The sequence below is a fragment of the Mesocricetus auratus genome, unplaced genomic scaffold (assembly GCF_017639785.1).
Source record: "Mesocricetus auratus isolate SY011 unplaced genomic scaffold, BCM_Maur_2.0 Super-Scaffold_4256, whole genome shotgun sequence".
NCBI classification, from domain to species: Eukaryota; Metazoa; Chordata; class Mammalia; order Rodentia; family Cricetidae; genus Mesocricetus; species Mesocricetus auratus.
Window position 1 is genome coordinate 17,598,165 of NW_024429182.1, and position 23,987 is coordinate 17,622,151.

A 23,987-nucleotide genomic window follows, 5' to 3' on the forward strand; every position below is an offset into this window, starting at 1 on the left:
GCACTCAGCAAAAATTTAAAAGTGCCAATTGCATTCAAATCCCCTTTGATCTCAGCGTCCCTGAGGCTTACTCAATGGTGAAATTAAATTAGTGTGTTCCCTTCCAGAACTTTCTCTGCTCGCTTACATTTTATACGTGTGCATTTAGAAATATATACCAATGTTTCCAAGTTTTCCTTTTGTTCTCCCCCCCTTTTTTTTCTTTCTCTTTGTTCATTTACAGAATGACACATTGAAGGTTTTTTCTCCCTAGCTTGCTTTGAAGTGTCAAATGTTTGCAATATGTGAAGAGAGTCCAGATGCCACTCACTCCTGGTTCTGGATTCTGACTACCCTGAACCTGCGCCCGCCCCCCCCCCCTTGGGTAGGTTCTACCCTCTTGGTTTTCTGAGGGTAGAACCTACAGAAGGGCTGAGTGTAGTTGGCAAGACCAGGGCAAAATGAGGGCATCGCCCAAGCAAGACAATGCTGCCCACTTCACCCCGGGTAAGGGACAGCCTCCCCAAACGAAGTTTAGCAAGTGGCTGAAAAGACAACAGCTAATAGTGCCCTGAAGTGAAATTTCGAGGGGTTTAGGACTGAGAGGAAAGAGTTGGGCTCAAGCGCGGTTGCTTGGTCCAGCCGGGATGCAGTCCAGCTCCATCCTTTACCGCCAGCCCCGTGGCGTTGCCTGCGTGCTTTGGATGATTCAGAGGGAAATTCGTAAAGCTGGGGGATGGGCCAGCCCTACTCGCGGGCCCTAGGGGGCCCAGGGGCTTTCTAGGCTCTGGGAAAGTTCGGCTCCTTTGCTGATCCTTGCTCACTGTCGCCCAGGACCTGGGGCTGCAGGTATGATGGGAGCCGCGGGTGCAAAGTGCGCGGCGTGGGACCTGGGGCGGGAACCGGGCCTGGCTTTGCATCTGACACAGCTATGGGTCTACCCGCCAGTGGAAATGAATCTGGGGTAACTGGTCTTAGTTTCGGGAGAAGACAGAAAGTGGGGCGACAACGGCCCCAGCCCCTACAAATACTTTGTTTTGTTTTAAATCACTAAATTCGTGCAATCAGCCCCATTCCTTAACCCCTGTAAGAAGAAAGCGTCCGCTGGTCCGCACAGGTTGGTAGACTGATGCCTTTTCCTCGGTGTGGTTGCTCATCTCCAGATTTTGTTCTTTTAGGAAAATAGGGTTTTTGAACTAATGCACAGGGCATTTTTCTAACTTATGGACCCCACTCTTGTCTGCCGCTGAGGGCAGTGTCTCTCACCCACCGTGGGAAAAGGACTACCTTTTGTTGAATTATCGTGTTTAATTCCCCCAAGGGCTCAGCCAAACAGGTGTTCTTTACAAATGAGGAATTTGCCCAGAGGTGAACTTTTGTAGGGCTCTCAGGGTAAGATTCAGAGCCGGTCACCGCAAGTTGAAGGCGAAGTCGTTTCTCACTTGGTTTTCCAAATACTAAACTTTGTTTGCTCATTGTGTGGTATGAGGACCAACTCTGAACCCCCCCACTCCCGACTCCCCCACCCCCCACCGGCATCCTAGGCCCAAGCTCTACCCCCCCGAGTGATACTTCCAATCCTATAAAATGATATAGCAAACTTTCTTTTAAACAGGTATGTGGGTTAATGGAATCAGTTTTACATTTGGAGTGATTTCAGACCAGACATTTTTGTCTGGAGAGTGGTCAGTGGAGCAAGAAGGTCACTAATGGCTTCAGGAACACTTGGGGATTTGTTAGAATGCAGATTCCTGGGGCCCACCGAGATTTGCTGAGTCAGATTCTCAGGAGTGGTACCCAGGAAACTGCAGATTTGCAAACAGTACCCTACAGAGGGCCTTTCTTTTATCTTATTAAATAGGAGGTTTGGGTTTTTTGTTGTTGTTGTTGTTGTTGATGGTAGTGGTGGTGGTGTTTTGTTTTGAGTAGCCAAGAGCCTGTCTGCCAAAAAAAAAAAAAAAAAGAAAGAAAGAAAGAAAGAAAAGGAAAAACTGCATTCTGAAAGTTTGGAGAAAAAAATGTGTCATTGCCATTATTGAAATAAAAAAAAAAAGATGGTTAGGATACATTTTCCTCACTTTTAGTATAAATAAAACCCCAGTCTCTTGCATGGGTTGCTGGCTTCTGGTTGAGTAAGAGCTTGCCTGTGCTTTGTCCTTCCAGTCACTATCACTAATAGACCTTTGATTCCCAGAAGACCAGCTACAGACGTGAAGCAGCGTGGCCTTCACGGAGTCCAGCAGTGCTGGATAAATGCTCAGATTTGGGATTTAATCTTTTGAGGCTGTCCCTCCAGAGCTGCTGTTTGCACAGAACCTTTGGCGAGTCCATCGGCCTTCCAAGTCTTAGGGTTTTAATCTGTTTAGTAGGAATAAGAGCTATGGCACACTTTAAAGATCTAGCATATGAAGTGAGTTTGGGGCTATAACTCACATGTGGCTGGAGTTAGTAAATATTTCCCCCCTTTTGGATTTTTGTTTTTGGTCTTGCATAAATGAGTTTCTCTTGTCAGTTTGCCACTAGCAAGATCTAAGATAGTTGGAATTAAGAAACAGTCACTTTGAAGTTGGGTGGTGGTGCATGCCTTTAATTCCAGCACTGGGAGGCAGAGGCAGGTGGATCTCTGTGCATTCTAGGCCAATCTGGTCTATAGAGCAAGTTCCAAGACAGGTAGGGCTGTACAGAGAAACCCTGCCTCAAAACACAAAACAAAAAATCATGTTGAAATCACAGTTTTTTGTTTGTTTCCTTTTTGAGATAGGGTCTCATGTGGCTTAGAACTCATGATGTAGCTGTGGATGACCTTGAACTCAGGATCCTTCTGCCTCCTCCAAAGTGGCATTATAGACAAGTACCACCGAGTAAGGCCACAAGGGGAACTTAAACAATTCCATTAAAAAGGTTTTCTTCCCAGATTAGGGGTAAAGAAGCGTTTTTGTAACCCCCATGCCGGGCCCTGGGCTCCATTCCTAGCACAGCAGTAAATGAGCTGTAGGTGTGACATAACTGATTCCTCAATGATGCTTTAGTGCTGTGATACAATGAGGAGGATGCCTGAGATGCTGCCACTCATCGTGCCAAAAAGAAAGTTCAGGAAAGATGTTAGCTGTTGTTTTAAACTGTGCTTTGGATAATGTTCAATTTATCGAAAATTGCCATGGTAGCAGGAACTCCCTGTGAATGTCTGTCTTTCTTTCTTTCTTTCTTTCTTTCTTTCTTTCTTTCTCTCTTTCTTTCTTCCTTGCTTGCTGCCTTTCTCTCCTTTCTCAGTCGTCTGAGAGTTTATTGCACGTGTAGCCCCTAGTTGGCTTCTGTGTGTTCTGTTGTGTAGAGGGAACTATCAGCTTAGTGAGCGTGGGTATTTCTTGTGTGACCTTACAGGATTCAGTACTGCAGGAATTTTACATTGATACAGTCATTTCTGTAATCTGAAGCTGCTCTCCAGCCCCCGCAGATGCCCTGATGGTGTGTTTGGAGCCAGCATAGAAGGGCCAGCCCGTTATGTTTGAGGACTTTCTCCAAGTTTGTTTTCCAAGACAATGACATTTTGAAGAATAGGAAGCCTCAATTTGGGTTTGATGTTTCCCCAAGATTCATTCAAAACCAACATTTGAGACTAGAATACTACAAAAAGGGTGTATTATGTTTCCAGATATGTTTCTAGGCATGCGGCATTTGTTGCCCCTTGCTGATGACCTTGACTTTGAGGGTCAGGATGTCCTTTCTCCACTGTACAGTCACTTTTTTTTATTTTTGTAATTGACACGTAGTGTTTAATAATTAATTGAAAACTATGCACATATTCCGATCATCTCAACCTTACCATCATCACCAGCATTATGTACTGATTTGATTTTTGTTAGTTTTTGAGACAGGGTCTCACTCTGTAGCCCTGCTGGCCTGGAATTCTCTATTTAGAGCAGGCTGGAGTTAGAGCCCTGCATCTGAAAACGACGCTGTGTGTGTGTGTGTGTGTGTGTGTGTGTGTGTGTGTGTGTGTGTGTGTGTGTGTGTGTGGTCTCTGTCATTTGACATCTGCTGAGAGAGAGCTCTCTCCTCTTCCTCCTCGTGTGTGTTAGGGCTGAGGGCTCCTGGCTCTTGCTTGATTCAGGGGATTACAATGCGATGGTGTGCTGACTTAGTGTTGGTACTGAACCGGCTGCCCCTCCCTGGCTCCCTGTCTTTGTGAGCATCTCCCCCTCCCCCAGGACCTCCTTGCTTTGCAGTGCTAGCTGACTCCCGCCCCCATCTGTAAACACTGGCATTCCTAACTCCTTAGGATTAGGGGCTGCAGAAAAGAGTTTTGAAGAATTGAGTGCTGAAAGACCAGCAGAATGAACACTGTCTCTGTTGTTTTGAGTTGTGCGCAGACTCTATACTTCGCAAATTTGTGATTTTTAAATAGGCTTTTGGATTTAAGGGAAAACTCTGCAAGAGACTGCTTCACTGTTGCATTTCTTCGATGTTTACTTTTATCTGTGTGTTTAAATGAGCCAGTGCTTCCTGGGTTTATTCAAGAGAGCTACCCTGTGCATCCAAGTAACAGGAATTGTAAGGGGTAAGGACAAGGGTTGATTTTCTTCTTCAGAAGAGGTCTCCCTATGGACAGCCCTGGGTGGACTGGGACTTTCTGACAGGACGGCTTTGTCTCTGGAGTGTGGGGATTACTGGCGTGCATCACCACACCGGGAAGGACTTTTAAAAGTGAAATTTGGTTAAGGAACTTAATGTCTATAATATTCTATACCTGTCTTTTAGGACCAGTGTGAAGTAACCAACCCACTGTGAGTCTCGGTTATGGTTTGGCCAGGGAGGCAACCCTTACATACATATGCTGATGTAAATCCCCAATAGGTTCTCACATCTCAAGTAGGCTTCTTTCTATTTCCAAGTTGTCATGGTTATGTGTTCCTTGTAATATTTCTTTTTTAATTACCTTTTTGCTTGTAATTTTTCATAATTATTTATTGATCTGTTTTGTGCGTGCATGTGTGTGGTGTGCATGTGCCATCAGAGGGAGTCAGGTCTCTCCCTTGTACCACGTGGGTCCCAGGGAATGAACTCCAGTTTGGCAGCCCCATATTAATATTCATAATGTGCTGTATCGATGTCCTCATTTCCCAGCTTGGCATTTTTGCTGCAGAGGTTATGAACAGGCTTATATCTGGTTAATACAATTAGTTCTTGATACGGCTGGCCAGTAGATAGTGAATTGTCCTCTTAGCTTTGGGGACCAGAGTGAAAAGGAGCCTGCACAGTTGGGAGGATTCCCTGCAGAGATGCTGGCAGAGCTCCCCATCAGTGTTTACCGAGGATGTTTGATCAGCTCTCCTGGTGGCCCTCAATCCGGAGAGCTCTGCCCCTCCAGGAATGCTGCTTCCTGATTCTAAGTGCTGGAGTGTCCTCTCATACAGCCGCTAATGGGTCCTCCTTTCCCTTCCAGACATGACGCTCCTCTCTTCCCAGTCTTCGTCCCTGGCCGCCCCCTCGGGGTCTGTGTCCCCTGAAAAGCCTGAGCAGAGGATGCTGGAGAAGAGAGCCAAGGTTGTGGCTGAACTTGTGCAGACGGAAAAAGACTACATCCGGGATCTGGAGATGTGCATCGAGCGGGTCATGGTGCCCCTGCAGCAGGCACAGGTGGGAGATGGGCGGCAGCCTGACAGTGTGGTCCTTTAGGCCTGAGGTGCTGGGATGGGACAAGGCTGTGACATCAGACCGAGTGGCTCAGTGGTGAGGGAGGCACACAGTTTCAGGGTTTAGCCCGCGGTTGGCTGGCGCCATTGCTTTTGAGCGAAGCAGCAGTCGCGGCAGGGACTGTGCTTAGAACAAACGCAGGGAGTAAGCAGGAGCTGCTCCCTCTGGTACCCAGGAAGCAGAGTGAGAAGGGGCGGGGCCTCAGCTCCCTCCTCAGTGACCTAACTTCCTCCAGGTAGTCACCACCTGCTGAAAGACCCACCTCCTGGTAACCCCACAGGCCTTTAACACCCATGAGCCCAAGGGGCACACTCTGGAGCTAGAGCCCACCTTAGGTAGGAACAAAGGATGATGCCATAGATGGTGCCGGATGCCCCCGTTCTGGGCGGCAGTGAGTGAAGCAGGCGACTTTGGAGAACACCGAGTGATGTTTTTCATTTCCCTGCATCTTGATGCTCTGCTTCTCTTGCTCAGGTACCCAACGTTGACTTCGAGGGGCTTTTTGGAAATATGCAGACGGTGGTTAAAGTCTCAAAGCAGTTGCTGGCAGCCTTGGAAATCAGCGATGCTGTAGGTATGAGCTCACCAGCAGCTGTTTCCGGCGCGGGTGTGGTTGGGGAGGGAGCCCTTCAATGACCAGGTGGTGTACAAGGGGAATGACATTTGACACGGTGCTGAGGTCGTGTGGGCCCTGCTTTCTCTCTTCCTTCAGTCTGCCTTGATGCGGTTAGTGTCTTAGCAGTCGAAGTTTTGGGTGTCATAGATAGGATGGTCTTCAGGCTGGAGAGTCAGGAGATCAACTTAGAGGAGCACATTCACCATTTCAATAAGATGAACAGAAAACATCGGAATATGCTATAGCACTAGCTTATCTACTTATTTATTAACATCAGAATATGCTATAGCACTAGCTTATCTACTTATTTATTTATTGAAGCATTTACTCCAGTTCTATGTTATGTGTTCTATTGGTGATTTACAGTGCATTTGTTGCTAGGATGTCCTGCGCAGGTGGTAGTTGTTGTTATTGGGGAAAGGGAGCAAAGGGAGGGGTAGGTGTTGGCCAACTGGGAACAGAGATGGAAGGGGAGGGGGGCAGGTGGGAGGCGCTCACTTAAAAGGGGAAGCTTGCACATTCGTAGATCCTTATGCAGCCACCTAATACATGACGTAGCCATGCAACTCAGGGCCCTTTGAGCTGTCTAAGTATCTGCCTGAATGCCCGTGTGTGTACCCTGTCAGGTGTCAGGGGCCGGGGAGTCATAATGTCAGGATAGCAATAGTGGTGACAGGAAGATCAGAAGTTCAAGATCATTCTCAGCTCCATAGCAAGTTGAAGGCCAGCCTGGGCTACATGAGAAATCCTGTCTCAAAATTTTAAGTCTTTTTGTGGAAATTATAAAAAAATATTCAAAGAAACTTCATCTGATTCTTTTTTTTGTTTGTTTGTTTTTTTGTTTTTACAAGACAGGGTTTCTCTGTATTGTTTAGGAGGCTATCGGTCCAGCCCGGCCTCGAACTCACAGAGATCTGCCTGCCTCTGCCTCCCGAGTGCTGGGATTAAAGGCGTGCGCCACCAACGCCCGGCTTCATCTGATTCTTATACCCAAGGAGACTTATCCATTACCTTTGCCCCATATAAGTGGACACTTAGCAACTTTAATCAGTAAACTACACCTTTAGGTTCGGTGGGTGGGGACTGGAAGGGGCTAAGACGGGCAGCTCTAGCTTAGGGTTCTCCTGGCGTTGGCGCTGGCGTTGGCGCTGGGCTGTTGGCCTGACCTGCTGTCTTGGGTCTCAGGCTCCATGCCTTGTCACAGAGCCTCTCTGTGGACTCTCCTCATAATGGATGAGTCCAGCACCATCAAAGGGAGCCAGGAAATCTGGGACAGGAGGGTCTCAGAAGGGTCCCTCCATCCCTTATGCCATACTCTGCTGGGATGTCATGAGAGGGGATATACTATAATGTTGCTGTTTTAATAGAAACACATATAAGCCCTTCACATTTGAGCTGTCCCATTGAACTCAACAACATCTAGCAAGGGGCCCCTCTATCATTTTAAGAGTGTCATTTTAGCTGGGGATGGAGTACCCTGCAGTCCTAGCACTTGGAAGCACAAGCAGGAGCATTGAATCAGGTTTTGGGCCAGCCTGGTCTACATAGTGAGTTCCAGACCAGCCAGAACTACATAGTGAGACCTCATTCCAAACAGAGAAGAGTGACATTTTAATTACAGACCTTTCCAGAACCCCATCTGGTTTCCCTTTGCCGTTGTCTGGTGGTAGTTGCCATGCCTGTGCCTAAACTGTCTGCTAGAAAGAGTGGCGTTGTACTGCTGCGTTTACCTGACTTCCTAAGGCTGTCATCAAAGTAGAGACAGGGCCTGCCCTTCTTAGGGCGGGGACAGGCCATGAGGTGAGGCAGCCTGGCTGGATCTCAGAGGTTTAGGCGTCCTAACCATTTTTACACATGAGAACAGTAAGAAGGAAGTTTACCCGAGGTCATGTGGCTCATAAGTCAACCTCAGGTTTTGGTCATTCGGGCTCACACAGTTAAGCTCAGTTATACAGAATACATTGTATGCTAGCTTAGTGCTGTTGAGGGGACAGAAAGCTGGGGACCTTGCTGTTAGGGAGGTGAGGAGAGAACACATGCTGGAGTTGTGGTAACCCAGCTTGGATTCAGTAATAAGACATGAAGGCCAGTGTGTGTAAGAACTTGCATGCATTTGGAGTACCTGCAGGTGATTATTTGAAATAGGAAAAAGAATGAGACATTTAGCTGACATCTAGGGAGGATTAATTACTCATTCTTCTCCCACTTTGTTCCTTTATGTGTTATGTTTGGGCCCTCAGGTGGTCCTTGCCTCACCAGAGTGACGTCCCCCTCTGCTCCCATTTACGCCATAGGTTGTAACGAGTCTTTGTCTGTCCTGCCAGCCAGCTCTCAGATAACAACACAGACTTCTTATTAATTATGAAAGCTCCATGTTAGCTTAGGCTTGTTCCCGACTAGCTCTTATAACTTATGTTAACCCGTTTCTATTAATCTTGTAGCTTTTACCTCTCCTCCTGAATGTCCTGCTTTCTCTGTATCTCGCTGCCTTTCTTCCTCCCGAAGTCCTCTCTGTCCCCAGAAACCCCACCTAACCTCTTTCTGCCTAGCTATTGGCCACACAGCTCTTTATGAAACTAATCACAGGAACACATCTTTGCCTGGTATAAAGGGATATTCCATAACAAAAGATGCCTGGGTACCAGCTGGGGTTTGGGGCTTGAGGGGCAGCTCTCTTAGATGATGGGTAGTGAGAGCTTGTGGTGACGGTGGGCAGACACAGTAGAACTCAGATGGCCACATGATCAAGAGGGTCCCCATACAAGTAGCATCTCAGAGTGTGGAGTGCTCGCCCCTTCCTGGGTCCTCAGGTGAGGACAGTGAGGTGTCCCTTGTGAACTGGGACGTTTAAGGAGTTCTTGCAAGGGGAGCTTTGCCCTAAAGTTTGTGACAGTTGCTTCTGGGCTGAGGTAGTTTTTGTCTCCTAGAACTTTCCAGTTCAAGATGTCATACTCTTTTTTTCCCTCTCTTTTTTTTAAAATTATTTTTATAATTTTTTTATTTAGAAACAATCTTATTTTGCATATCAACCCCCACCCAATTCCCTCTCCCTCCCATCCTTCCATGCCTCCTACTGACTCCCCCAATCTACTCTTCACCCATTCCCCAAGGATAGTGAGGCCTTCCATAGGAGCTCATCAAAGTCTGTCACATCATTTGGGGGGAGGGCCTAGACCCTCTGTGTATCTTAGCTGAAATAGTATCCCTCTACAGAGAATGAGCTCCCAAAGTCCATTTGTGCACTAGGGATAAATACTGCTCCACTGTTAGAGGTCCCATACACTGCCCAGGCCTCTAACCGGCACCCACATTCAGAGGGCTTGTTTCGGTCCAATGCTGGTTTCCCAGCTTAATGACTGGGGTCCCTGTGTGTTGGCTTCAACGGACGCTGTAACGATACGCGACACACAATTACTGAAAGTAACGCTAAGTATTTTATGTAGAAAATTACTCACAAGTTACCAAACCCAGAGAAGCCCAGCAGATCTCAGCTAGCGACTGGACCGGAAGCCGAACTCCAGGAAAAGAGAGCGAGACTTCCTGTGCGCTGTCTTTTATGCCTTCCCCCGTAACGCCCCCTAGCCATGCCCAAAAGTGGGCCTGGCTAGTGACGTAGTTCCGCCTACATACGTATACGTCTTTACGTCCAGCCGTATACGTCTTTAGTCCTGCCTAAAGTGGGTGTGGTTAGCGGTGTGGTAAACCGCCCTTTTATTACCTCATCTGTATGCGCCTCTAGTAAGTCACATGTTTAATGGCGGCATAGACTTAGTAAGTCACATGTTTAATGGCGGCATAGACTTCCTCCTACACCTGTGCTCTCATTAGATCAGGTCAGCTGTTTCTGTGGGTGTCTCCAGCATGGTCTTGACTGCTTTGCTCATCCTCCCTCCCTCTCAACAATTGGATTCCAGGAGTATGGCTCAGTGTTTAGCTGTGGGTGTCTGCTTCTGCTTCCATCAGCTACTGGATGAAGGCTCTAGGATGGCAATTAAGGTAGTCATAGATCTCATTATAACAGAAGGGCATCAAAGGTAGTCTCTCCACTACTGCGTAGATTCTTAGTTGGGGTCATCTTTGTGAATCTTTGAACAGTTCCCTAGTGCCAGATTTCTCCTAACCCTGTACTGGCTCCCTCTATTATGGTGTCTCTTTTCTTGTTCTCCTCTATTCTTCCCCCGACTCAGTCTTCCTGATCCCTCATGTCCTCCTTCCTCCTCTTATTCTCCCCTTCTCTTTTTCCTACCTCCTTCCCCACTCCCCCCATGTTCCCAGTTTTCCCAGGAGATCTTGTCTCTTCCCCCTTCTTTGGGGGATCATGTGTTTCTCTCTTAGGGTCCTCCTTGTTTCCTAGTTTCTCTGGAGGTGTGGATTGTAGGCTGGTAATCCTTTGTTCTATGTCTAATATCCATATGTGATTCTGTGTCTGGGTTACCTCACACAGGATGGTTTCTTCCAGTTCCATCCATTTGCCTGTGAATTTCAAGATTCCATTGTTTTTGTTTTTGTTTTTTTTCTGCTGAGTAATACTCCATTGTGTAAATGTACCACATTTTCTCCATCCATTCTACAGTTGAGGGGCATCTAGATTGCTTCCAGGTCTGGCTATTACAAACAACGCTGCTGTGAATATAGTTGAGCATATGTCCTTGTTGTATGAATGTGCATCCTTTGGGTAGATGCCCAAGAGTGGAATTGCTGGATCTTGAGCTAGACTGATACCCATTTTCCTGAGAAACTGCCATAGTGATTTCCAAAGTGGCCGTACAAGTTTGCAGTCCCATCAAAAATGGGGAAGTGTTCCCCTTTCTCCACATCTTCTCCAGCATAGAGTGTCATTGGTGTTTTTGATTTTAGCCATTCTGACAGAAGTGAGATGGTGTCTCAGAGTTGTTTTGATTTGCACTAACACAAAATATCCAGGAAATAAGGGACACCATGACAAGAGTCACACTTTTAAGTGATAGGTGTTGGCCCTACAAGGTGTTTGAGTGGATCTCTGAGCTACACTGTCTCTCAGAGTGTGTACATTAGAACAACAACAGAGTGAGGAATTACAATAACCACGGCCCCACCTTAATACGCTACAGTAAACACAGACAGTGTTTGTTTTCAGTTCTTCCTTTCATTCTCGCTGAAGGCAGTTGTGGGACAGTAGTCTGGCCTTAGAGAGGGAAAGGCTCAGATCCAGGCAGAAGGTCAGCCTCGGGAGGAGGGTCAGGGGAAGCTAGCAGTGACATGGGAGGGAGCTGGGAGAGCCTCAAGGCCAGCCCTCAAGCTGCCCTCAAGCCCGTGTCTTCAGGAGGAAGCCAACGGAAAGAAACTGAGCATCTGATGAGGGGAGGGTCTTTGAGGCCAAGAGAGGGAAATTAAAGCCTTGTGAAGCTATTAATAAATTACACAGCTAGAAGGAATGAAGTAAAGAGGAAGAATTCTTTTACTAATGCAGAGAGTTGAGTCAGCTGCTCCGAAAGAAGCCTGTGGGTGGGAGAAATGGCATCATCACAGTTAGGGTTCCTGCTAAGTGTTTCACAAGTGCTTGTCATGCCAGCATCCGGGGCTCTGATGCCGTCTTCTGTCCTCTGTGACTACCACAACGTGCCCACACACATAAATAAAATAAAAAAAATCACTGGGTAGACCACCTAGCCTATGAATAGACTTCCCAGAGTCTGTGAACCTGGATAGAAAAGAAACCTCACCTCTTTATTTACAGTTACTGATTTCTGGCTGAACTGTAACATTTGCCTGCAGTGTGACTACAGGGAAAACAGTAACCCGTGATTTGTCACTAACTGCCACATCTGTTCATTTCATCTTAGACTGTTTCATTTATCTTGAGTCTCAGTCCTACTCAAGCAGACATAAATGCTCTGTCATAGAGTGGACATGTAGAGGGGGCCAAGCTCATTGCTGCCCCTCCCCCATCGATGAGCAAGCACACTCGAGGGCCTGGAGTGATGGCTGGGGTAGCAAGCACTTGCTTCCTTACATACAGGACCTGGGTTTGATTCCCAGCACCCACATGATGACTCACAACTCTCTATAACTCCACTTTCAAGGCATCTGATTCCCTCTTCTGGCCTCCACGGCACCAGACACACACATGGTGCATATACATTCATGCAGCCAAACACTTAAGAACTAAAAATTTTAAAAAGTAATAATGCAGTGGTGGCTCACACCTTTAATCCCAGCACTTCAGAGGCAGAAGCAGGCTTTTCTCTGTGACTTTGAGGCCAGCCTGGTCTACAAAACCAGTTCCAGGATAGCCAGAACTGTTACATAGGGAGACCCTGTCTCAAAAAACCAAAATAGGGGCTGGAGAGATGGCTCAAAGGTTAAGATCACTGGCTGCTCTTCCAGAGGTCTTAAGTTCAATTCCCAGCAACCACATGGTGGCTCACAACTATCTATAGTGAGATCTGGTGCCCTCTTCTGGTGTGCAGGCATACGTGCAGCACTGTATAAGAATAAATAATAAACCTTTAAACAAACAAACAAAGTTTAAGGATAAAAGAACAAAAACATATATTGCAGGTTGAAGCTTTTAGTAATAGATATTTAAAATAGTATAGTAAATTGCATTTGTATACCTTTATGCTATGGAGGAATTTTTTTTAACCTTGTGCAGATGTTCCTGGACAGTATAGAGCAAAGGGCCACGTGACCTAATCACATGACCACTTGGAGAGTGTTTTCAGAATGTGTAAATACATGTTCTGAAAAATAAATACATGGGTGACATAGCTCTCTCAATTGTGGCATAAACGATTTCTAATTTAGTGTTACAGGAGTGTTATTAATTTGATGGATATGTCTTATTATCAGGTGAACTTGCATGGCCATAATAATAGTTGATATGCTTTTGATTTAGGATGCTAAGGATAGTCCTGACATTAGTGTGTGTTTGTGTATGCTCCAAAGGACCTGTGTTTCTTGAACAACGGGATGAACTTGAGGGAACATATAGGGTTTACTGCCAGAACCACGATGAAGCCATTTCACTGCTAGAAATCTACGAGAAGGATGAGAAGATCCAGAAACACCTGCAGGCCTCCTTGGCCGATCTGAAGTAGGAGATTTGATGGGCCCGCCCCTGCTGTTGCTCTCACGCTGCCTTTTAGATGTCCCCATGCTTTCAGTATCTACCTGCCAACCTTGTTTTACCCTTAAGTGACTCATTATCATGTGTCCTGTGTTGTATCTCACTCCTTTCCATTATGTCATGGAAATCTAAGTGACTTCCTGATGGTATCGCTTGGCATCCATGGTTTCCTTCTGTCCCGTGGCTTTTATCTGCTGAGTGGACTTGTGGGAATAGTGAGAAGATCAATGCCGTCTCTAATACACTCTTTTTTTCCCTCCTGCTTCCGCCCTGTAGGAGCCTGTACAACGAATGGTAAGTCCCCTCCCCTCTCCTGGTACACACGCCATTTGTTCAGTGGATTCTTCCAGCCCTTAGAAGGCTGCTTCCATGTCTTTATAGACAGAAATCTAGACATGCTTTGTCATGATTTTTCATAGCACTTACCACCAAATGCCACTTTATTTATTCGTTTGCTTAGCGCTTGTTTCCTTCCACTACGGCAAGGGTATCTTTTGGTTGCTGTTAAGCACCTATAGCAGTGCTTAGTAATTTTCAGGTGCCCGGTAATGCCGCCATGCACCATATAGCACCTTTCACTCAGTGGTTAGCCGCCGTATGGTGCCAGTGGTCCCCGAAGTGCATATTCCCTTGGGGCGTCCTGGCTGTCTCACTGTGTATAGTACGTTTTGTGGAATTAGTACAATATAGTCACTTACATCGCATATCTCAGAGCATGGCCATCACTCTGTGGTTTAGGACTGTGCCTGTCGAATAAATGAAAACAGAATTCGGAGTTGAAGTCCCAACTGTCTTTAGGGATAGCAGACGATATCCAGCATTGGCAGTTGAATGGAGTCCGTTTTGCTTTCTTTTACAGGGGATGCACCAACTATATCAACCTGGGCTCCTTCCTCATCAAGCCCGTGCAGAGAATAATGCGTTACCCGCTGCTACTAATGGAGTTGCTGAACTCTACCCCAGAGTCCCACCCGGATAAAGTGCCTTTAACTAATGCAGTGCTTGCCGTCAAGGAGATCAACGTCAACATTAATGAGTACAAGCGTCGGAAGGATCTAGGTGAGAAAGGCCCAGTCACTGTGAAGGAGCTTTCTAGGCTGCCAGCCCCTGCCAGCCCCGCCCTCGGAGAAAGGTTTTCTCTAAAGAATTACTTCCCAAGAGTTGGGGGGGGGGGGGGCTAGGTGTGATGGGGCCAGGAGGAGCAAACCGTGATGGAATGCGGGGCAGCTGCGGTCTGATAAGACAAGGCGATGGTAAGAGCACCCCTCTAGACAGTTGGGAACAAGGAAGGGATGATTAAGCAGTAAGCAGTGGGGCAGACAATGCCCCTGCAGGAGGACTAGACCGCTGATTCTCAACCTGTGGGTCGAATGTTAGATATCCTGCATATCAGACATTTACATTATGGTTGATAACACTAGCAGCATTGCAGTTATGTGGTAGAAATGAAATAGTTTTATGGCTGGGGTCACCACAGCGTGAAGAACTGTATTAAAGGGTGGCAGCCTTAGGAGGGCTGGGAACACTGGACTGGGCCGTGGTGATGTGGGTGGGGGCGGGGTTCTTCATCACACACTGTCCTGCCAGGTCCTCTAAAGCAAGCCTTCTCAACACCTGCGTAGGTCATTTTCCATCTCATTTAATTCAAGTTTCACGCTACCTACTAAATTCAGGCTTTTTGTCTTAAAAAACCCCCAGCCACTCCCTCCCCTCAGACTCTTGTTACCATCTGTGCCCAGTGACCTTCTCTCTGATAGGAGCCCTCATCTCCCTCCCAGCCCTGTGCAGTCATCTGACTGGGATGCCCACTCGTTCCCTCATAGGATGAGCTGAACTGTTTCTTTCTGTCACAGCTTTTACTGAGCACTCTACAGGCGTGGCATGGTGACTGCACTGAGTCAGGGGGCAGGGTCGGTGGCGTAGACGTCTCCGCCTTCTCCCTGCTCTTTTGTGCACTGTGCTGGAGTTAGAGCGGCTTACATGAGAATCCCACTCGCTGCCTTTGCCTGCGGTGGCTTTAGGTGCTCTCTGCCGTTAGAGCCCTTCCTGTAGGGTCAGCCTCCTGATGTGATGTATATGTCAATAAAGCACTGTTGGCCAATAGGGAAGCAAGATAGGTGGGACTAGGAGTCTTCTACCGCCCCACCTCCACCATGCCCACCAACTGTAGTCTCCAGACCTCTCTGCAACTCTGCCTAAAGTACGATACAGCGGCTTCCCTATGTGAGACCATTGTATGTAAATATCTCCTTTGTATGCTCAACCATCATATACTAACAGTACATGGCTCAAAAATACTAAGCCCGAAGAGATAAAACGGCTTTTATAAAGCTGATCCTTGATTAGCGACAGACCTGAGCATCGAACTCACAGATGTCCCTGGTCCCCAGCCTTACACCTCTGCTACCTTCCCTCCTATCCCCACCCTTTCCCTGGCTGCCAGTCTCTTTCTACCTGGCAGCCACACCCCTGTCTAGACTGGTTCTTTGGACTAAGATGTTGGCTGCTCAGTTATAAGTTATCAAAGACAAGTACTCATTCCTGTGTAGAGAGAAGCCTTTTCCTTGCCAGCCACTTCGGTTTTTCCCCACCAGTCGCCTGGGCTCTGCCACATTATAATCCCCAAATAACACACAAGACGCTGTATTAATTATGAAGCTGTTGGCCTTGATTGTTTCTTACTGGCTATCTCTGACTTAAGTAATTACCCCATAATTGTTAATCTAAGTATTTCTCTTACCGGAGAATGGGTCTGGACTTCTTATCCCTATGGCAGCTACATCGTGACTCCCTGTGTTTCTCCTACCCAGAGTCCTCCTGGACTCCTAGTCCCACCTATCTTGCTTCTCTATTGGCCAACTGTGCTTTATTGACATATACACAGGACTTACCCATCATTCCTGTTTGGGTTAATTTCATTTTATGGTCATTTTTAGAGAAACCTCTGTTTCTGGGCTGGTAGGCCCGTTGAGCTCACCCTGAGAGGGGCGTTTTTGACCAGTGTCCTTGGCTTGCATCCTAGTGCTTAAGTACCGCAAAGGTGATGAAGACAGCCTCATGGAGAAGATCTCCAAGCTGAACATCCACTCCATCATCAAGAAGTCCAACCGGGTCAGCAGCCACCTGAAACACCTCACTGGCTTCGCTCCTCAGGTGAGCCCCAGGCTTGCTGGCCCAGCACGTCTGACAGCTCTGCAGAGCCCTGGGGACAGCTGCTGGCATGGGTTGGCACAGGCCCCTTCTTAGTGCCTCCTCTGGCTTTGCCAGTTAGTGGAGATAGGTCCCTGCAGCTACTGTTTATAATGTGCACAGAGGCAAATTTAGGAGGCCAGCTGATCAGCCCATAATTGTTACTGTGGTCTTCAGGCCTCTAAGACACTGAGAGTCTGTTTGGAGAACCTGATCCACAGTGCAGACGCATAAGCTCAAAGGGATTTAAGAGATCATAGAAGGAGGCCGTGTGCTATGAAGCGGGGAACATGAAAGTAGGAGACTGAGCAATTTGAACTACAGTTGGGCAGTTGCAGACCTGGAAGTCTCCAGACTTCATTCTGTACGCCATGTACAGATGGTAACGGGTGGAAAAGATACTCCAGGAGGGACTCACTCTCCACATGTCACTCACTGTGTCAGAACACTGACGTACTTAAACAGGAGTTCAGTGAAAGCACACTTCTTCATCTAAGTTCATCCGAGCCTCAATGAGGAGGAAGCAGGGGAGGGGCTGCAGGGCTGGAGCATGCTCCCAGGAGTAGAGAGGACAGCAGTCCAACCGGGACACAGTGGGAAGTCAGTTTGGAAGTAGGCAGGGTAGGCAGGTCCACACGTGTTTTAGAATTTAGAGTTAGAGAGGCAGCATCCGGTGGGTGTGAGAGAGAGAGAGAGAGTTTGGAAGTAGGCAGGTGTGTGTGTGTGTTTGGAATTAGGCAGGTCCACTGTGTTTCAGAATTCAGAGTCATAGAGGCAGGCATCCAACTCAGTTTGATGTGATTAAGGAAACAACAAGTTTACACTTTTTGGTGAAAGATGTTTCTAAGATATTCTTGCCAATAAGGTCTACTGAGAGAAAGTCCAAAATTTCTAAAAACACTCCTTTATGAACAGCTGAAAGATGAAGTATTTGAAGAGACAGAAAAGAACTTCCGGATGCAGGAGAGACTGATTAAATCTTTTATCCGAGACCTGTCCCTCTACCTCCAGCACATCCGGGTGAGTGTCAACAGGGCTGCAGCCAGGGTCCCTCTTCCTCCTCAGACCCGCTCACAGCGCGCTATTTAACAAAAGTGATCTGGACGGGATGACCACTCTTCTACATTTTAGAAGATACGCACTTTATCTCTTTTCTTTTACTGACAAGCATATTTTGATTATGGTTTCTACACTCTTCACTCCCCAGTTCCTCCTCACCTTCCCGCCCATCTGGTCCACCCTCTTTCTGTCTCTCCTTAGGAAACAGTCATCTAAGAAATAATAATAAAATATAGTAAGATGAAACAAAAATAGGCTAATCGGAATAGGATAAAACAAACAGAAAGAAAAGGTAAAAGAAACAGAGAAATATTTGTTACCACAATCAGGAATTCCATAAATCACAAAATCTGTAGGACTTAAAAATAAATAAATATAAAACCTAAAATAAATAATAATAATAATAAAGCTCTGACGTGACATTATAAGACTAGGAACCCATAGATACCATTTTGTTTCTTTGCCGTTGGCCATCTACTGCTGGGCATGTGGCCTACCCCTAAGTGTAGTTTGTTTCTCCAGTGAGGTGCCCTTGGAGAAAATTCATTTTTCATTTGTAGGTAGTCATCAGTTGGGAATATGGGGGCTTGTGTCCACTTCTCTAGACCCATGCAGGGCCTTGGCATGCTGCCTCAGTGTCTGTGAGTCCACAAGTGTCAGTCTGCTGTGTTTGTTTAGAAGGTTTGTTTCCTCGGTGTCCCTTCATCCCCTCTGGCTCTTATACCTCCCAAGTCCTCTTCCTCAGTGTTCCCTGAGCCCTGAGGGGAGGGATTTGATGGTGACATGAGGTTTAGGGCTGAGTGATCTGAGGTTTCTCACTCTGCATGTCATCTGGCTGTGAGTCTGTTGGCATCTGCTGCAGGAGGAAGCGTCTCTGACGATGGCTGGGCACGCCACTGATCTATGAGGACAGCAGAGTGTCATCAGGAGTTATTTTATTGCTGGCTTCCTTTTGTAGAACAGTAGTATTTGATGTCCCCCTAGATCCCTGGGCTATCTGCTCTGATGATCTTGGCCACCGAGCAGCATCAGCTGTCTCATGGAGTGGGCCTTAGATCAAATCTGGTATTGCTTGGTTACTCCCATAAGCTGTGTGCCACCACTGCGCTGGGGTATCTTTCAGGGAGGGCACGTGTAGATTGAAGGGTTTGTAGCTGAGAAGGTGTTTATGTGTCGTAGTGTGCAGAGTGCTTTCCAGTACAAAGAACACTGGCCAGTAGAAGTGAAGGCTGTAGTCAGGTTGCAGCCTGACTCCTCCATGTTCAATGAGTTGTATAAGTATTATTTTCAACGATAAGGTCTCATCATCAATTTGTGGAGAGTCTTTGCAACAACGTGTGTTGTTTGGGGGTTCCCATGGCACCCCTTTGGCCAACAACTTGATTAGCTATAACCCATTCCTAGTACTGAAGCGTGATGAGTTTCCCCTGTTACTTGGTGATTTCATTCAGATCACTACCTTCATTATATGCACATCATTTAGGAAGCTTCTACTGTGTTTGGTTTCTGTGTGAACCCTCAAACAGCCCTTACTTTTAGCTGTCCGTCCCTTACCCCCTCCCCCTCCTTGTTGATCTTGTTCCAGCCCATCCCCTGTCCGTCTGCCCCCCCCCCCACTGCTGCCACCTCAGTCTATCCGTAACCATTCTGTTTCCCCTTCCTAGGACGATGTGTCCCTCCCCCGAGTCCCTTACTGCACACCTAACCTCTGTGGTTCTACCTTTGTAGCTTGCTTATCTAACTTAACAGCTAAAATCCAGATATTAGCAAATATTTGTCTTTCTGGGTCTGGGTTACCTCACTCAGGATGATTTTTTTTTCTAGTTCTTCACTTGGGATGATTTTTTTTTCTAGTTCCACCCATTTACCTGTTCATACTTTGATTTCGTTTTTTTTAAAACAGCACAGTAATATTCCATCGTGTAAATATACCACATTTTTTGTCCATTCATCCATTGGTGGATGTCTAGGTTATTCCCAGTTTCTGACTGTTATGAATAGAAAAGCAATGAACGTGGTTGTGCACGCGTCTCTGTAGAAGGATGAAGCATCCTTTGGGTATATGCCCAAGAGTGGTGTATCTGGATGGACTCCCATCTTTCTGATGAACTGCACTCTGATCTCCATAACAGCTGTGTGAGTTTGCACTCACACCAACAACGGAGGCTGTTCCCCTAGCTCCATGTCCTCACCAGTGTGAGCTGTCACTTGAGTTACTGACCGTTAGCCATTCTGACTAGTGTAAGATGGAATCTCAAAGTAGTTTTAAATTGCATTTCCCCGGTGACTAAGAATGTTGAACATTTCTTTATATGTTTCTCAGCCATTTGAGTTTCCTCTTTGGAAAATTCTCTGTTTAGATCTGCAGCCCATTTTTAAATTGAGTTTTTTTTTAAGGGTTATTTGTTTTTTTGATGTCCAGTTTTTTGTGTGTGTGTGTGTGTGTGTGTTCTTTATATATTTTGAATATTAGCTCTCTACCAGCTGTGGAGCTAGTAAAAATCTTTTCCATTCTGTAGGCTGCCACTTTGTCCAATGATGGTGTCCTTTGCTATGTAGACACTTTAAAGTTTCACATTTATTAATTACTGATATTAGTGCCTGTGCTAATGGTGTTCAGTTCAGACACTCTTGTCCTGTGCCATATCCCCCACTTTCTCTTCTGTCAGATTCAGTGTATCCGGATTTATGTTGACATCTTTGGTTCCACTTGGGCTTGAGTTTTGTGCAGGGTGATAGATATAGATCTATTTGCATTCTTCTACATGCTGACATCCAGTTAGACCAGCACCATTTGTTGAAAACACTGTCTTTTTCCCAGTGTGTATTTCTGGCTTTATCAAAAAATTAGGTGTCCATAGGTGTGTGGATTACTGTCTGGGGCTTTCTCCAGTTGGATTCCATTGACCAATGTGTCTGTTTTTGTACCAGTACCGTGCTGTTTTTATTACTATAGCTCTGTGGTATGACTTGAAATCAAGGATGATGACACGTCTAGTAGTTCTTTGATTACTCAGGATGATTTTATCTGAAAATAGTCATTTCAAGATCTGTGAAGAATTGTGTTGGAATTTTAATGGGGATTGCATTGAATCTGTAGAATGGTAAGATGGCTTTTTCTAATGGTTTATTTTTATTTTTATGTGCATTGGTATTTTGCCTGTATGCATGTCTGTGTGAAGGTATCCGATCTCCTGGAGCTGGAATTACAGGCATTGGTGAGCTGCCATGTAGGTGCAAGTCTTTCACTTGCTTGGTTAGAGTTACCCCAAGATGTTAGTATTTTCTGAGGCTGTTGTGAAGGGTATTGTTTCCCTGATAACTTTCTTAGCACATTTGTCATTTGTATAGAAGAGGGCTACTGATTTTCATGAGTTAATTTTGTATCCTGCTACTTTGTTGAAAATGTTTATCAGTTGTAGGGGTTTCTTGGTGAATTTTTTGGAGTCACTTACGTATACTATCATGTCATCTGCATATAAAGATAATTTGACTTCTTTCCAATTTGTATCCCCTTGATCTCCTTCAGTTGTCTTATTGCTCAAGTAACATACAATGGGTATGGAGAAAGTGAGCAACCTTGTCTTGTTCCTAATTTCAAGCAATATTGCTCTGAGTTTCTCTCCATTTAAGTTGGTGTTAGCTGTTGGCTTGCTATAAACTGCCTCTGTTATGTTTAAGTGTGTCCATGTATCCCTGATCTCCCCAGGACTTTTATCATGAAGGGGTGTTGGATTTTTGTCAAAGACCTTTTCTATATATACTGAGATGATCATATGGGTTTTGTCTTTCAGTGTGTTTATATGGTGGATTACACTTACTGATTTACATATGTTGCTCCATCCTTGCATCTCTGGGATGAAAGCTACTTAATCATGGTGGAAGATCTTTTTGATGTGTTCTTGGATTCAGTTTACAAGTATCTTGTTGAGAATTTTTGCATCTGTTCCTAAGGAAAACTGGTCTGTAATTTTTGTTATTAGGTTTTTATGTTTAAGGTTTAGGTATCTGGGTAACTGTGGCCACACAAAATGGATTGGGCAGTGCTTCTTCTGTTTCTATTTTGTGGAATAATATGAGAAGTCTTGGCATAACTCTTGGCTTAACTCTTCTTTGAAAATTGGTAGAATTCTGCACTAAATCCATCTGGCCCTGGGCTTTTTTTTTTTGGTTGGGAGCCTTTTAATGACTGGGGCTTGTAGGTCTGCTTAAATTGTTTATCTGGTCTTGATTTAACATTGGTAAGTGGTATATATCAAGAAAATTACCCATATCTTTTAGATTTTCCAGTTTGGTAGAGCACAGGTTTTTAAAGTATATTCTTAGGATTCTCTAGATTTCCTTGGTGTCTGTTGTGTCTCCGTTTTCATTTCTACTTTTGTTAATTTAGATATGGGCATGTCAGTCTTACTGATTTTCTCAAGGACACCAACTCTTTGTTTCATTTGTCCTTTGTACTGCTCTTAGTTTGTTTCTGTTTTATTAATTCCAGCTGTGAGTTTGATTGTTCCCTGCTGTCTACTTGTTTAGGGTGTGATTTCTTCTTTTTGTTCTAGATCTTTCTGAGGTGCTATTAAGTTACTAGCATGGGAATCCTTCAGTTTCTTTATGTAGGCACTTAGTGCTGTGAATTTGCCTCTTAGCACTTCTTTTATTGTGTGTGTTATCTTTTCATTTTCATTCAATTCTAGATTTCTTTCTAAGTTGCTGTCTTGGCCCAGGATTCACTCAGCAGTGAGTTGTTCAGTTTCCAGGAGTTTGTGGGCTTTCTGCTGTCTCTGTTGTTGACATCCAGCTTTAACCCATGGTGGTCAGAAAGGACACGGGGGTTTGTATTTGTTTTTTTCCAATTTTCTTGCAGCTGTTGAGACTTGCTTTGTGTCCGAGTATGTGGTCAAACTGGAGAAAGTTCCATGAAGTGCCGAGAAGAAGGTGTATTCTTTTGTGCTTGGTTGAAATGTTCTATAAATATCTATTAGGTACATTTGGTTTATGACATCAGTTAGCTCCAGTATTTCTGTTTAGTTTTTGTCTGGATGGCCTGCCCACCGGTGGGGTATCAGTGTGTGAGGGTCAATATGTGACTCAAACTGTAATAGTGTTCCTTTTATTAACTTGGGTGCCTTGTGTTTAGTGCATAGATGTTAAGAATTGCAATGTCCTCTTGGTGGATTTTTCCTTTGATGAGTATGTAGTGTCCTTCCCTGTCTCTTCTGATTAGTTTTGGTTTGAGGTCTATTGTCAGATATTAAAATGACTACTCCAGCTTGCTTCTTAGGTCCATTTGCTTGGAATCTTTTTTCCATCCTTTCACCCTGAGGTGATGTTTGTCTTGATGTGGAGGTGTGTTTCTTGGCTATAGTGGAAGGGTAGATACTGCTTTCAAACCCATTCTGCTAAGTCTGTGTCTTTTTACTGGGGAGTTGAGACCATCAATGTTGAGAGTTATCAAGGAGCAGTGTTTATTGATTCCTGTTATTTTGTTCTTGTGGGGTCCCCCCCATTTTCATTTGCTGACCTGGAATTATTTATTTCTTGTGTTTTCTTTGGTGTTGTTAACCTCTTCAGGTTGAAGTTTTTCTTCTAGCACTTTCTGCAGGATTGTATTTGTTTCTATCTTGGAATGTCTTTCTTTCTCCATCTATTGTGATTGAAAGTTCTGCTGCATATAGTAATGTGGGCTGGAATCTGTGGTTTCTTAGAATTTGTAGAACATTTGTCCAGGTCCTTCTGGCTTTTAGAGTCTTTATTGAGAAATCACATGTTGCTGGGCAGTGCAGCCCAAGCCTTTAATACCAGCACTCAGAAGGCAGAGGCAGGTGGATCTCTGAGTTCGAGGCCAGCTAGGTGTACAGAGTGAGTTCCAGGACACATAGAGAAACCCTGTCTTGAAAATCCAGGGTGGTGGAGTGGCTGGGGCAGGGGTGTTAGGAGAGGTCTGATGTTATTCTAATAGGTCTGCCTTTAGATGTTACTTGGTTTTTCTCTTGCAGCTTTTAATGTCCTGTCTTTGTTCTGTATGTTTACTGTTCTGATGACTGTGTGCTGTGGGGACTTCCTTTTCTGGTCCAGTCTATTTGGTGCTCTGGATGCTCCCTGTACTTTGGTGGGTGCCTCCTCCTTTAGGTTAGTTCTTTTATGATTTCACTGAGAATATTTATTGTGCCTTTGACCTGGGTTTCTTCACCTTCCTGTATTCCTGTTGTTCTTAGATTTGATCTTTTCATAGTGTCGCAGACTTCCTGGATGTTTTGTGCTTAAGTCTTAGATTTGATATTTTCTTTGACTGAGGTTTCCATTTCTTCTGTCTTGTCTTCACTGCCTGAGAGTCTCTCTTCCATT

At 45.4% G+C, this 23,987-nt stretch overlaps 1 protein-coding gene across 3 annotated transcripts in view; it reads left to right on the forward strand.

Annotated features, from left to right (window-relative positions):
* The window catches only part of LOC101838167 (dynamin binding protein), a 96,528-nt gene that overhangs the window by 58,978 nt on the left and 13,563 nt on the right, over positions 1 to 23,987 (forward strand). For 2 of the 3 annotated variants that reach the window (XM_005063559.4, XM_013115958.3), the window contains 7 exons: positions 5,423 to 5,616; positions 6,148 to 6,247; positions 13,217 to 13,364; positions 13,674 to 13,691; positions 14,257 to 14,456; positions 16,420 to 16,550; positions 17,502 to 17,606. In XM_005063559.4, coding sequence (XP_005063616.2) covers positions 5,423 to 5,616; positions 6,148 to 6,247; positions 13,217 to 13,364; positions 13,674 to 13,691; positions 14,257 to 14,456; positions 16,420 to 16,550; positions 17,502 to 17,606 — 896 coding nt within the window. Of the gene's footprint in view, positions 1 to 694; positions 829 to 5,422; positions 5,617 to 6,147; positions 6,248 to 13,216; positions 13,365 to 13,673; positions 13,692 to 14,256; positions 14,457 to 16,419; positions 16,551 to 17,501; positions 17,607 to 23,987 lie in introns of those variants that run through there. The other variant, XM_021234960.2, reaches the window with a different exon arrangement.